At 52.5% G+C, this 14,841-nt stretch overlaps 4 protein-coding genes across 6 annotated transcripts; 2 read left to right on the top strand and 2 right to left on the bottom strand.

Moving 5' to 3' along the window:
- Positions 1-4,946, bottom strand: AAFC00_003630 (uncharacterized protein; the record flags this gene model as incomplete). 3 transcript variants are annotated; one of them, XM_069343133.1, is made up of 6 exons in its annotated part: positions 1-407; positions 453-822; positions 910-1,670; positions 1,731-4,513; positions 4,589-4,759; positions 4,891-4,946. In XM_069343133.1, 6 exons carry the CDS (start codon positions 4,944-4,946, stop codon positions 1-3), a joined length of 4,548 nt encoding a protein of 1,515 aa, XP_069200947.1. The 3 variants fall into 3 exon arrangements, with proteins under 3 accessions (XP_069200947.1, XP_069200946.1, XP_069200948.1); XM_069347751.1 differs by having other exon boundaries at positions 1-822; XM_069343134.1 differs by having other exon boundaries at positions 1-1,670.
- Positions 4,947-5,382: 436 nt separating this feature from the next.
- AAFC00_003629 (uncharacterized protein) lies at positions 5,383-7,047 on the top strand (the record flags this gene model as incomplete). Its single annotated transcript, XM_069343132.1, has 2 exons — positions 5,383-6,411; positions 6,469-7,047. 2 exons carry the CDS (start codon positions 5,383-5,385, stop codon positions 7,045-7,047), a joined length of 1,608 nt encoding a protein of 535 aa, XP_069200945.1.
- Positions 7,048-8,173: 1,126 nt separating this feature from the next.
- On the top strand, positions 8,174-10,594 carry AAFC00_003628 (uncharacterized protein; the record flags this gene model as incomplete). Its single annotated transcript, XM_069343131.1, has 2 exons — positions 8,174-10,336; positions 10,424-10,594. The coding sequence occupies 2 exons, from the start codon at positions 8,174-8,176 to the stop codon at positions 10,592-10,594; spliced, it is 2,334 nt and encodes a 777-aa protein (XP_069200944.1).
- Positions 10,595-12,130: 1,536 nt separating this feature from the next.
- On the bottom strand, positions 12,131-13,550 carry AAFC00_003627 (uncharacterized protein; the record flags this gene model as incomplete). Its single annotated transcript, XM_069343129.1, has 5 exons — positions 12,131-12,374; positions 12,434-12,997; positions 13,072-13,151; positions 13,252-13,306; positions 13,363-13,550. 5 exons carry the CDS (start codon positions 13,548-13,550, stop codon positions 12,131-12,133), a joined length of 1,131 nt encoding a protein of 376 aa, XP_069200943.1.
- Positions 13,551-14,841: the final 1,291 nt, after the last annotated feature.

The raw sequence follows: 14,841 nt of genomic DNA, 5'->3' as shown, positions 1-14,841 counted from the left end.
TCACTGTCTCTGAGCTACTCCGGCAGCAACGGCTCTGGGACTACCTTGCGCCATTCCACCAGACGCAGGGCTCTGGTGGTTGGTATTAGGAGGGACAACAACGTTTCCTTGTCCATTGACTTGATTGGTCGGAGTCGTGTTATTGTTGCTGGTGAGATTGACATTGCCAGTGACATTTGGGCCTGCGCTGCTGAGTCGAGCCATTTGAGGTGTAGGTGTACGGTTCAGTTGTTGTGCTTGTGCAGCGCCGCCGGTACTCATGTTGCTGGGCACGGCTTGGCTCATGCTCGGACTCGCGTGAGTGACGTTAGGACTTGCCTGAGCGACACGGGGACTGCCATTTGCTGCCTGTACCGCTGCTGTCTGCAATTGATTTTGCCGTTGCTGGATCAATTGTTGTCGCATAGCTGAAGAGTACTGATTTTGGCTGACTCCATTGGCGGGGTTGTTACCATACGCTTGATGGCCATTGGCTTGCATGTTAGGAGTTTGGTGAACATTGTTAGTGCCATTTGGGTGTCCGTTCGGAGTAGCATTGGTGTTTTGCTGGAAGGCAGTCTGAGATTGTGCTTGATTCTGGTTGTAGGCGGCCGGGGTCGATGGTGTGTGCGCGACACCTTGTGTACCTGCGGCTGCATGCATGGCATTCTGTCGAGCCTGGTGAGTTTGCTGTTGGCTGTAGAACTGTTTCAGATGCTGGCTAGTCAATTCTTTGATCTGCTCTGGCGTGGCGTTTGGATGTTTGGCTTGAAGCTGATGTGTGATTTGAGTGATGGCAGGAACATGGCCTGAGGATAGCTGCTGAGGATGCGGCGTCTGCGACTGCACGTTTTGGTGTTGCTGTCCCTGCTGGTGGGAATGCTGCTGTTGAGGCAGCGTCTGCGATTGCTGCGGATGATTGGGCTGGACGGACGGGTTTGGAGGTGTAGGCACGTGGGGCGATGCAGATACTGCGGTACCGTTGGTATGAGCATTGTAATTTTGCTGCATCGAGGTACCATTTGGGGCTGAGCCATGCGAAGTGACTTGTTGCTGCTGCTGTATAGCCGACATCATGGCGGGGTTGGCTTGGCCGTTCATCATTCCGTTCGGGACATGAGCTCCGCCAGGGCTCGCACGATTTGGAGGGCCCATCTGGAACTGCTGACCATTCATCTGGGCTTGCTGCTTAAGCTGAGCTTGGCGATGGGCTTGTTCGAGAGCGAGACGTTGCTGTTGCATGCTGTCTGCTGGGCCGTGACTCGTAACATTGTTGCTGCCGCCACGCATATTGGCTTGCATCTGTGCTTGAGGGATATTGCCCTGCATGCCCATCTGTGCGTTCGCGAGATGTGCATTGCTGCCTCTGGGTGCTTGGCCTTGTGCAGGCGGCTGCATCTGACCGTTCTGGCCGACATGCTGCGTGGGGTGACCGGGTTGCGCTTGCTGGCCATTGGCAGGTCTCTGTTGATTCGCATTAGGGTGGCCCGCCTGACCTGCATACTGTCCAGATCGTTGTTGCAAGGCTGCCTGCCGTTGACGTTCAAGCACTTGTTGTCGATATTGTTCTTGTCGTTGAGCGTATTGCACGTCTCTCTCATGGCGAAGTCGACTAAACTCGGCGGGTGAATGCATGACACCCTTCGGGGCAGTGCTTTCGTGCTGTTTGCGCAACGAGGCCGCTTTTTGAGCTGTGAGATGTGTCAGTGATGGTGCGTAACATAGTTGCTTCCCACGAAAGATTGGCTCACCTTCTGCCTGCTTATGCGCATGCTGTTCCCTCTTGCGAGCGTTCTTCCGCATTGCATCGACGACATGCAGGTATCGACTAGTCCTGCGCTTTTCAACCCGTACGGGCTGCGTTCTACGTCGCTGGATATTCTGTGGCTGCGCTCCGTTTTGTGACTGTTGCTGCAGTTGGGCTTGGTAGCGTAGATCATTGTTCCGCTGCGCAGTCTCGATCCGCTGATTCCAGGTCTTGAAGTAGAGTGTCTTACGCATCTCATTAGGAAGACTCTCAAGCTCGACCCACCGTTCAAAGCACTCCCAAGGAGTTCGACGATCCGCGGCACCTGCCAACTTAGACGGCAAAGACATCTCGTCAGCAATAAGGGACCAATTGAACGAGTAATCCTTGGCAAGTCGCCTGAGTAACTGATCATCTTCTGCAATCCATTGCGAGGAGGTACGGAACTCGTAGAAATGTGACGCTGGCATTGGAAACTCAGATGGAGGACGGAACGCAGTATTCGAATGAAGCCTGTCTCGCAATAACTTGTTTTCTGGATCGAAGAGAGCCACGTCGGTCTGCTCCGGGTCGAGACCGCCACCGTCCTTAGCGCGGGTACGTTTGACTTTGGGGATTTGCGATAGTGCATCATCCTCGTCTTCTTCGGAATAGTCGTAGCGGCTCCTTTTCTTGATGGGATCGGGTATCTTGATCATAAGCTTTGCTTCACAGAACTTCGATACTGAAGGAACAGGTCTCTGCACGATGGCATCAGGGTGTGGGGGGTCGTCGTCAAATGTCGTATAAAGCGGGAGTTCATTTATAGCGCCGAGGAATTGATCAGTGTCCAGATTGTGAAGGTTGTCCTTGTCCATACTCATAGCCGGAAAGATGTCCTTGGGCACGTAGATATGATTAGGAGTCCTTGGTAGATCAGATTCCGGAGAAGAGGCGTCACGCTCATCCGCTGGCTCGAGTTCGGGCAGTGAGGTGGCATCTTGACTTCCTTGATCATGGTTCTCGAAATTTGTCTCGGCGGGAGAATGAGGAGCGTTAGAAGTAGTCTTCGCCTCATTCGATGCCTTAACAGCGATCTGTCGTGAGAATCTCCCCGATGCGTCAGAGTTGACCCACGCAGCACACTCCTCGGCAAAGTACTTTGCAAGCTGCTTTTTGTACTTCCTCTCCTGCCGAAAGTCGGTCCTCATCCATCTCATCTCGGCAATGAGGTAATCCATGTGGGTCTTAGGTGCCTCAGGCTCCTCAGCTGGCTGCATTTGCCTCAGAGACCACTTGTTCGCATTCTGCAGAGCATAGATCCGACGAAGTATTCTATGGTCTTGTCTCTCGTGTATGCCTGCGAACTGATCTGACGTACTTACGACCTTGTTCGCCCTGGTCAAAAGCTCAGCTAGCGTCTTGTTAATGGGAAGATTGTCGTGGGTTTGCATGCGGAAGAGTGGTTCCAGATAATCTCTCATTGGATCCTCGGGAGCGCCTCTCAAAGCTTCATATCCCTCGCAAGATAGAGGAAGATCATCGTAGCGATGCGACTCGCTGGTTGAGCGGACTTGATCTTGAGCTTCGGATATGCGCTGCTCTGGCTTTGCGCGCTCCTGCCGTAAAAGGGTCTGGGGGTTGTGCGAGAGCCTCGAGGGGTCTATAGTGGCGACTGCCTCGGAACCAGGTCCACGTCGAATGCCAGATGGTGACGACTTTGGGCTCTTGCTGATGACGTCAGAGACCGGCTTCTGGCGCAGCGAGCCAGATGGCACAAGTGGTGTCGTCTGTACGGCAGTCGTTGGCGTCTTGCTCACAATTGCCTTGTCGGAAGCCGGAGTGGACGGGGTTGGCAGAGGTGGCTGCGTTAGATCGCTGGAGGAATCTTTCAAGGTTGTTGGTCGAGGAGGCTGGGATTTGGCAGCGTCAAGCGTCTTAGTAGGGCCATCAGTGATTGATTTGGGCGGTCCTGAAGCCGAGTCGTGAGGTTCCGGAACAGCTGCTTCTGATTTAGAAGGGGGGCCGCTTTCAAGAGCAGAAGTGGCGGCTGAGGCCGCAGCACCCGCGGCCTGCGCAACTTGACTGGCTTTGGCTGCCTGTTCCTGTTCTAGGCGTAATTGAACACCAGGGGATGCCAGATCTGGGCCAAGGATCTCTCGGCGAGCTGCTTCTTTCTGCGCATCAAGGGCCTTGTCGTGCTCACGCTTTTCGGAAGTCTCATCGATAGCCATAGCCTGGCTGTCATCGGACTTTTTGTCCTGACGGTCTGCTACCGCAGTTGCTTCATCCCCAACGCTAGTCATGGGTGAATGATCAGCTGGGGCAGGAGTCGCCGCGGACCATCCTCCTACAGTGGACGATGGCGAAGAGGCAACATCGACAGGAACATGCTCAGCTTCACGCAATTGCGCGGCGCGAAGCTCATCTCGACTCTGCCGTCTTGCTCTAAGACGTTCTTCCTGGACTTCCCTGGGTGGTAAGTGAACAGTCTTCGCATGATGGTCAGGATTCTTCCTCGCGACGTCGGATGGCTTGATGGGTCCACTATCAGCACGTTTGGGATAGAAGTCCGTAGGCACTTGATCCAATGGTGCCTCCTTGGCAAGGTCAAGAGGGGGTTTGGAGTCCACGACATCCCGGATACCATTCGCAGTCGGATGCGAAGCAGGAGCAGCATTCTCTGTGGAGGCTTTTGCCACACCAGACGCCTCGTCGCCTGCCGACTTGGGCCTTAGTTTAAATGGAGAGATAGACTCAAGGGCCTTTAGTGTTACAGGCAGACTATCATTCCGAAAGTAGCGCCCTCTATCAAAAGAAGGGAAAGGTAAGCCTACATAAAGAATTGAGATGACCAGTGCACGTGATTCTTAAATGACATACTTCTCTAAATCGTTCTCATCGAGAAAGCGGGACTCGGAAGGAGTGAGTGGTGGGGCAGGGATGGCATCGAAGTCGGTGTTGAGGCTCGGGGAGAGACCACAGTGCTGGGTAATGGTTGCGGTGATGGCGTTCAATGCGCGCAGCTTCGACGACCGCTTCCTGAGCGATGCCCTGCAATCAAATCAGCATAACTTCACAACAACGCGTCGAAAATACAAGCGGAGCGACTTTTCGGTTTCGCAAGAGAACAAATAATAGACTGCAGATAAATGCGCCCGTGAGAAAATTGCAAAAACACGTACGCTCTATCGGATGACTTTGCGGACAGCGTTCCATCACGTAATGATGCTAGTGACATAGAAGAAGCAGTCAATCAAGCATTCAACAGCACCAGTCATTCAAACAAATGATGACGGGCTGAGGCGCGTGCTGTAAGAAATTATATGTGTGGCGATGGGAGTTTCGCGTCTTGACGAGTGAATGAGATGGTGTTTCTTCACGGGCGTCGCGGGGGATGTGCGCTTTCTGCTTTGTACAAAGTACGTGTACAGTATGTGTGCTGCTTTGAGGTGCACCTGCCCTTCCGTGTTTGCAAAGGGGGACTTTTGGGACTGGACCAGGAAAGGGTTTGGTTCAAGCGACGCACAGACCACATAGAGATACTGGCTTCGGATTCTTCTGATCGATAATACCCCAAGCCTGTGATCTCACTGAACTTTTTTTTTCTTTGGGTACATCAGAGAAATAAACATTGTGATTATCAGTGTTCGAATTATAACACAAATCTCCTCAAAATGGTCAAAAGAAAGAGAGAAGATTTGCAGGCTGCGCGGGCTAAGACAGAGAAGAATGCCAGATTTGCAAGTGATGCAGCCACAAAGAAAAGCAAAAAGTCATCTGAGACTTCGGAGTCGATAGCTTCTCCCAAGACGGGGAGTGTAGTAAAGAAGTCTTCCAGTGCTGCAGTAAAGAATGGCGAAACCACAGCATTGGACGCAAGAAGCGAACAGCTCTCCATTCAGATTGTCACTGGATCCTACGAGCGCGTGTTACATGGATTCGTAGCTACCTTCCCTACCAACCGCATCACCCAAAAGACCACAGCCAAGAGCGACAAGGATGCAGCAGCAACAGCAGACACCAAGCTTGCCGTGACGGATACCTTCTTGTTCGCAGCACACTCGTCTGCTCTGAGATGTCTGGCCCTCTCTCCTCCCACCGAAGCCCACAAGCGAATCCTCGCGACCGGCAGCACAGACGAGCGCATCAACCTCTACAACCTCTCGACATCCCCCCCTGTGACTTCCAACGAGCCTCAATTACCATCATTAGCAAACACTAGCATTGCCGAGAACTCGAGAAACCGCGAACTGGGCAGTCTATTACATCACGCGCGCAGCGTCAACAAGCTGCAGTTTCCCACCAAGGGCAAGCTCTTCAGTGCGGCCGACGACAACACCGTTGCCATCTCACGGACGCGCGACTGGACTGTGCTATCTACGATCAAATGCCCGATCCCGAAGCCTGTGGGTAGGCCGTCTGGCGATACTGCAGGGCCGGGAGAAGTGCCCGCAGGTGTCAATGATTTTGCCATTCATCCAAGCATGAAGGTCATGGTCAGCGTTGGCAAGGGAGAAAAGAGCATGAGATTATGGAATCTGGTGACTGGAAAGAAGGCCGGTGTGCTCAATTTCGACCGAGAGCTCCTACAAGCTGTCGGCGAGGGCAGGTACGGCAGCGGAGAGGGAAGGAAAGTGCTGTGGAGTGAGGATGGTGAAGAATATATCGTGGGATTTGAGCGAGGAGCGGTGATATATGGCATGGTATGTCTTCTTCTGATACCATCTATCATGTGTTCGATGGACTAACATGTAATGCAGGACTCTGTGCCAAAGGCAACCATTCGACCATCTCCACTCACCAAGATCCACCAGATGCACTTCCTGCCGGCCTCACATGTGCCAGAGGGCCATAGTCTTCTCGCAGTCTCAACAGAGGATGGAAGGATCATGCTGTACGATGTCAAGAAACTTACTGCACCGTCGTCACCCAAACAAAAGTTCGCAAGCTGCGAAGCGATTGCTCAGATTGGCGGTGTTGCATCCGGGTTCATTGGCAGAATCAAGGATTTCGTAGTCCTACCAGCTGCCGCAGACGATGCAGGCGTGACTGCTCCTCTGCTCATAGTAACAGGCAGCAGCGACGGCGCAGTGCGGGTGTGGAAGTTCAGCGCGTCAGAGCTCTCGGCACCAGCGGAGGTGGAAGGCGACGAAGAGATTGCGAAAGCAGCAGGAGAGCACGCGCAGGTGGGGACATTAATCGGAGCACATGAGACCGGACACCGCATAACGTGTCTCGCCGCCTTCGTCATGGATGGGCCTACGGAGCAGCAGGACAGTGAGGAAGACGAGGACGAGGACGGAGCGGTCGACGAGGTTAGCGCTAGCGACAGCGAGTAGGATGTTTACTTGTACGAGCAAGAAAATAGAACGCGGACAAGCCGACGGATTCTCGTCTTTCAGCAGCACGCGTGGAACCTGTTTTCGGCCCGTTTGTGTGCGTGACCTGCCTATCAAATCTCTATTCAATTCGCGTCGTCCTGTAACACGACTAGTATACTGTAGCTGCGAAGCACTGTAGGCTATCTCGCTGTAGCTAAGATACAGCACGGTACTGTACAGTACTACAAGACACTAGAGCTGCGCCGATAGAGGATTAGTTTTGTCCTGCCTCTTCAAGGACTGATTTGCCAAGGCTGACGTCTCTTGGGAGGGATATCCTCGGCTATTTAGGTCGTTGAAGCAAAGCAATATAATCAATCGGCAGAAGCGGACTGGCCGTTCGCTTTAGCAAGACGAGGGGGCTGGGGTTGACAGACATCCGGCTCCTTTTGACCCTTTTACTTGGCTGCTGTCAGTGGAAGCTTAAGGTAAGATACTGTAGTTGAGATACTGCAAGGTGCTGATGAGCCCCGAGTCTGAGTTTGAGTCTGAGTTTGAGTCTGAGTCTGAGTCCGAGTCTGCACTCCCGTCAGCATAAACACTTGGAAGTGGATACCTTACTCTACACAAAGCATCGAAAAGTCTCTTTGTGCAAAACAGAAGCACTTGTATTTCTTTTCAGTCTGTCTTGTATATACCTACCGTACTCTTATCTGCGACACTCTTATCTTCGCATCCACTTACTTGCAGTGTCTATTTACTGCATCACCTGCATCTGCATCTGCATCCACAGAGATAGATCCACGTCGATTCATGCACTGGTCCCGATAGGCCGAGACCGACGCTATCAAAAGCACATTGCCATCACCACCACTACTCGTCAACCACGACTCCCCGGACGGGAGCCGTCAGGCGGTCACTGATTTGGTTGTTCAGTGTCAGGTGCACTGGATATTGACCTCGTGCCGTCTTCTTTCCTTCTCCTTGCTGTCCACTCCCTTGTCGACACAAGAAATCAAATCAATCAATTTATACTCGGCGACGTTAAGCTGACAAGGGCTGGATACCTTCGATCAGCGTCTGTCTCTGTGTGTGTGATACAATTACCAAACATCAACAAGTTTGACCAATCATCCAACCCATCATGGCATCATCACACAGCCGGAGCGCCTCGACTTCATCTCAGGCCCAACCTGCTCAGACGTCTTCATCTCGCCGCGAGTCTTCTCCCTTTGGTTCACCATCAACACGGAGCTTCTCCACAGCCCGTTTAGCTTCACCTGTCCCCGGGACACCACCGACTGTGCGACAGATAGCTACCCAGCGCTCTAACGACAACTCGGAAAGCGCTACCCCTCTGCCCGGCAGGTCTGCCTCGAGACCACACAACATTGCCGGGTCGGGACCCGGCCCGTCTTCCCTTTCTGCTGCCATCAAGCAGTCTCTCGGACAAAGCCCGCCCCGGTTCGGAAACCTTCCTGGTCCCTCCGAATCTCCGAGTGGCCCTTCGTCCTTCCGAGCTGGGGCCGGACCGAGGAGCAATTACGGGTCGTTTGCTGGGTCTCACCGTGACAGCAGTGTCGGTCGCAGTCCGGGTAGGACCGAAGACATTGAGGTATTGAGGAGACATCTCGTCGGGCCCGGAACCAGATCTTCTGGCAGCAATCTCAGAGCGCAGGCTGAAGGCAGTCCCGCCAGACCTGCACTCGAGGAAGAGGATGAGGAAGATGACGATGCGTTCGACAGTCTGCAGCTGCAAGGTGGAGACATGACGAGACACATCTACCGCTACACGGATGCGAAAGAGAGGCAGCTTGCCGAGGAGGACGAACGTCGGGATGGCCGGTTGAGGAGAAGTTTGAGTATGAATCTGCCGCGCGATGATGAGGATCCCGAAGTCGCAAACATCAAGAAACCCGGTGGTCTGCGAAGAGAATTCATCCGCAGAACTGCTGCATCTCCGAGCCCCGACAGCGGGCGTGAACCTCGCCCTTCCAATTCCCGTTCTGTCACCGAACCGCCCAGGAACAAACCTCAGTTTGTCGCCAATAACTTCATCGAGTTTCTCACGCTTTACGGGCACTTCGCTGGTGAGACGCTTGACGAGGATGACGAGAATCTTGGCCCCGACGAGTACTTCTCTTCCGAATACGACGACACCACTACGGATGGAGAAGAGCGCGACGAAGACGAAGAGTACGGAGAAGACAGTGCTCTTCTGACTCCGAGCAAGAGAAGGAGAAGAAGAAAGGTCAAGAAGGCCGGTGGTGCCAGTCCTGGTGGTGCCGCTCTGCTTCTGTTGAAGTCGTTTGTCGGAACCGGTGTCCTCTTTCTGCCTCGAGCTTTTCTCAACGGTGGTATGCTTTTCAGCAACGTCGTTCTCTTGCTCATTGCCGCCCTCAGCTTCTGGTGCTTTATTCTGTTGGTCAACGTCCGACTGCGAATCCACGCCTCATTCGGCGACATGGGAGGACAAATCTACGGCAAGCACTTCCGCAACCTCATCAACTTTTCGCTTGTCGTCAGTCAAATAGGATTCGCAGCTGCATATATCGTCTTCGTCGGCGAGAACCTGCAAGCTTTTATTTCGGCAGTGACGAAATGTCGCACTTTCGTCGACATTAAATGGCTGATCTTGCTGCAAATTGTCATTTTCATGCCCCTGAGTCTCTACCGCAATATCAACAACATTCAGAAACCAGCACTAGTTGCTGACGCTTTTATCGTGCTCGGTCTTGTCTACTTGTACTACTACGATATTTTCACATTGGCGACCAATCACGGCATAGCAGACATTGAGCTTTTCAACAGCAACGACTGGACTCTGTTCATCGGAACCGCCATCTTCACATTCGAAGGAATAGGACTCATCATTCCCATCCAGTCAGGCATGAAGAACCCAGAGAAATTCCCCAAAGTTCTCGGAGTGGTCATGGCAGTGGTGACCGTAGTCATGGTATCCATCGGCGCCTTGTCGTACGCAGCATACGGATCCGCGACCAAGACCGTCATTCTGCTCAACATGCCTCAGGACAGCAAGATGGTCAACGGCGTCCAGTTTATTTACTCGGTGGCCATCTTGCTATCGACTCCTCTGCAGATCTACCCCGCCATCGAAATCACGTCGCAGCAGTTATTCAGCAGGACAGGAAAATACAACCCCAGGATCAAATGGGAGAAGAACGTCTTCCGCTTCTTCATGGTCATCCTGTGCGGAGCCATTGCGTACGCCGGATCCAACGATCTAGACAAATTCGTCGCCATCGTCGGAAGTTTCGCTTGCGTGCCTCTGGTGTACATTTACCCCGTAAGTCCTTTTTCCCCCCCTTCCGAAAACCCAAAACAAACAAAAGAGAACCCAACAGCTGACCCTTTTTTTTTTCTTCTTCACTAGCCTCTCATGCACTACCGCACAGCAGCAGACGGCAAGACATGGAAGAAAATCGCAGACGTGTGTCTCGTCCTCTTCGGCTTCGCTGTCATGGGCTACACGACCGCTCTGACCGTCATCAGCTGGGCGGGGGGCAGCGATGTCAAGGCGCCTGGGTATTGTGATGACAAGTAGTCGCCTTTTGCTTCTGATTCCGGTCTACTTCGTGTTCAGGGTGTGTTCTGGGCATGAGAGTGGAGAAAGAGAACGCAGGCAGGCAGGCAGGCAGGGGAGAGAAAATTCATGTTCCGAATTCTTCGCTTTTGCTTTTAGCAGAGTAAATGCTTGGGATAGGCGACGAATCCAACATGGATGGCAAGCAGCGGGTGAACGAGCAAGAAGCGAGCGAGGAAAGCCAAGGGAAAGACATGCGCGACTCGAGAAGTTCCGAGAGCAGTCAATCACACAGACAGACAGACAGGTTATATATAGTACATAGCAGCAACGCGATGGAAAAACCAAGCATGAGTACGGTACATATATCCTGTTTTCCCTCTATATATACCTACTCCAACCACAAACCATATGACGAGTCACGCATACATATCCAATCTAAGCACATCAACGATAACGCCAATCGGCGGTAGTGAAGAAAAAAGAGCAAGCAATAGTAATACAAGTGTATATATATATATATATATATAATGTATTCTAAGAACGAACAACAACAATAACAAAAACCGACAAAACGACGACGACAGCAATCGTCCCAGAAAAAGCTACTAATACTGCTCGTAGAAACACCAAGAAAGGGACCAGATATCCGGCAAGGTGGAGAAGAGTGGATAGTTGAAAGGGGTTGTAGTAATAACAGTTCGAACAAGTGGAAAAGTGATAAAAATCATCTTGCTTCTTCTTGCTTCTTCTTGCTTTTGCGTTTCCTCTTTCGGGGATCATCACAAGTCGAAGAGGAGGAAGAGGGGAACAGGGAGAAAAGTGATTGAATGAGGATCATGCCGAGCCTCCCAAATGGATCCTGGAGCCCCTCCTGAGCAACAAAGTCATTGCTCATCGGCGTTTCTATTTCTTGGTGATTGCTCGTCTTTAGCGGGTTATGGATAGCTCCTGGATGTTTTCGTGTCCGGTGTAAGGAAGACAGCGCGAACTGACTAAACGAGAGACTCGCTCTCTTTCGCATTGACAGAGCGTAGAAACCCCAGACGAGCGTGTGCGAGGACTTCTTTCTCCTCTTTCTCGTTCTCATGCCTCTCGTTTTGAGAGCCTCCCCAATACTCGCTGATAGCTTTGTAGAAAATCGCTGCATTGCTTTTCTGTCCCAGGATCGGTCTTGGTGTCTTGTAGACGGAGAAATGAATGGTTGGACTGGGAGGACTACATCCGATCCCGCTATATTTGTGGACAGGTCTTCCACAGCGAAGATTTGGCGATGCGGTCCTACACGTAGAAAGAGCCTGGGCCCAATGTCCTCCGACTCATTCTTCCCAGGATCGTTCCCATCAGCCCTGTTCCAGAGCCTGGAGCTCATCTTAGTCTTTTGGTCATCATCTGATCCGCGGCTCACGAGGCTGTTTGATAGACTCGCGCTGGTCAAGGCTTTAGACGGTAACAAGCCGAAAGCCCGACTCATTTCATTCCAGGAGGTCCGGTCCGGGTCGACTCAGGCGAGTGTTGGGTTCTTTGTGTATGAAAATTGAGAGCCCTCGAGAGACCCTAGTCGTCGTCTTCCTCCTTGTTATCAGACTTGCCGCCATCCTTGCGGATTGGGATCTTGATTCCCTGTCCGGCAAATGTCTTGCTGAGCTCTGTGCTCTCAATGACGCCAGGGAACTTCTTCGCTGAAAATACCTGGAAAGGCTGCGAGAAGACCGATGCGAGAACGGGTGCGGTGGCTCGGTTGAGTCCCTGTCTACCATCGCCCATCGCGGCGCCTACATCGACAAAGTTCATCTTCAATCTGCAGTACGAAAACCATGTCAGTGAGGGGACTAGCTTGCAACAAAAGGAAAAACGCACCTAAACGTTCCTTCGGTTCGAACAGAAAGATCCTGGAGGATGAACCAGTGACCTTCCTTGCCCTTGGGATCTTTCAGAGTGAATGCATTCACTGTAAGACTTCCGATGAGATTTCTCGTGAACATGCCGGTTTGCGGAGGCTGCGGGATGACTGCGGGCGAATAGGCAGGATATCCCATGGGACCTGGTCCAGCAGATGGGCCCCCAGGATAGCCTGGATAAGCCGATTGCTGCATGGACGGAGGAGGATAGTATCCTGTTTGAGGACTAGGGGGGTACATTGATGGCAACGATTGTGGCTGTTGGTACATTTGAGGCGCATACGGGTTTGGAGGCTGCGAGGGAGCCATCATCTGACCACCGTACGAGTGTTGGAACACGGCGCCCATCGGCGGCTGAGGCACCGCATAGACTCGATCTGGTGGAGGTGGGTAAGATGTGGTTGTGGCGGTCGAGATGGATGTGGCGGGAGAGTTGCTTGCTGCTCTCACGACGTTCTTCTCGTGCAAACCCGTGTCATCCCAAAGATCGACTTGGAGAACAAAGAAGGTGGGGTCCGTTTGACTGCAATGGCGGAGAAGAAGTATCATCAGCCTCGTAACGCTGATATTAAAAACATCAAAGTTGCAACAACATACTCAGCTGGTATCTCAAGCCCGGTCTTGATGTCCGTCACGATGAGCCTGATGCATGGCGGAGGCGTGATTGGTCTCCGATCCTATAGGACAAACTTTGTCTCAGAAAATGCAGATGAAATAAGAAGACCCCCAAGCCAGAACCCATGGCCTTGATTTCGAGAAAGATTGGATGTCGCTTACCTTGTCACCGAAGCCACACATGCGCGCTCGGACGGGCTGTTGCTCAACTCGGAGACTGCACAACGTGTCAGCGTGCACATGGCGGACCAGGGGATGGCGCTCGGGACGTACGTGTATCTCTTCCCGTCCTTTTCTCGCTCTAGAGATTGCGCCGCCATCTGATTGGTCGCTGCCATCGTGTTCATCCCCATACCCTGGCCGTTGGGGCCCATGGGTGGGGGTTTCTGATCGTAGTGAGACGACGGACCGTAGCCGGCGGGTGGGTATGGAGGTGGTAGGTTTTGTGGTGGTGCTGCCATGGTGTGCTGTTTGTGACGGGTTGGTCCGTAACTCCGAAATTTCTGAGCGAAAGGGGGAAATACGAGGTGAGGCAGTAAGAACAGAAAAAGAACAATGACCGGGTATACTACAAGTCCGAAGAAAAACGAAGGGGTGAGCCAAAGCGGGGCAGAGACGCAAGTCGGGTTGTTCTGAGAAGTCTGCTAATCCTGTGCAGACTTGACACTAGGCAACAACTGTCTCTGATTCGAAGAACAGCGAGAAAGAGCCCAAGGCCTTGTCTTCGAGTCTGTCAACGGAGATGACACCGGATGCAACTACGGCAACGACTGGAGCCACACAACGAGTCTAGAGCAGATTTGAAAAGCGCTTGTCCCAGGTAAAAGGACAGGGAGAAAATGCGAGGCGGTCCGTGGTAGTGGACAATTAAGGTAGGAGTTAGTTTTTGGACGTCTTTGCGTTCAAGAAAGGCCCGAATGCACAACAAAACGTCTTTTCTTCTTGCGTCAGACTCTTGCACGAGCAGAGCAGGTGGGAACGGCAATCCGAGGGTTTCGTGGTCGAATGCCCACCACACGTTACACAGGCCGGACGAGTTGCAGGATGCAGCAGCAGCTCGAAGTTTGCGCCGAGTTTGCGCGCTCGAAACACAACCAGTCAATCCAAACGCGGTGAGCTGTTGCTGCAGGCGCCAGGGTAAGTGGTGCAGGAGCGTGAACCTGCCCTCAGTCAATGTTCAGAGATGTGCGCCCAATTGATATGAGATCATGAGACTTTGGGCTGCCACTATTGTAAAAGTCCTGGACAAGGCCTATTAAGGATGCAGCATGAGGCGTCGTGTTCCAGGTTTGTGTAATGTAATGTCGCCGTACTCTGCGCAGGACTGTGACGAGAACCGGGTACTGATACTGCCGCCGCCGATGATGTACACTATCTGCCCTCTCTGACTGCTATTATGCCGCTGCAGTTGTGGAAAAAGAAGTGATCGAATGATTGGCGCCAGGAAAAGAGGCGCGCGTCGTGGCTTGAAACGAGCGAAAAGATGGTTGGAGATTTGGGGGGGAAGTCGCAAGGGTAGGAAGAGGCAATACCTTTTGATGCCAGCCAACAGTACCTTGTGAAATAATTATTTCGACCAGAAAAGTACAAGACACGGAGCGGAAGTCGACTTCTATTTGGAGCACTCGAACAAGACGGGGGTTAAAGAGGTAAAAGCGGAGCAATTGAAGCTTGAGCCATACCTTAACGACTTCTCGACCACACGCGATGTCGACCAACCCGGCCCGTATCTGGTGTAAAGCTAAGATGCAG

Source organism: Neodothiora populina (assembly GCF_041146345.1).
Source record: "Neodothiora populina strain CPC 39397 chromosome Unknown canker_contig_16, whole genome shotgun sequence".
NCBI classification, from domain to species: domain Eukaryota; kingdom Fungi; phylum Ascomycota; class Dothideomycetes; order Dothideales; family Dothioraceae; genus Neodothiora; species Neodothiora populina.
This window is presented reverse-complemented; position numbering and strand designations above follow the sequence as displayed.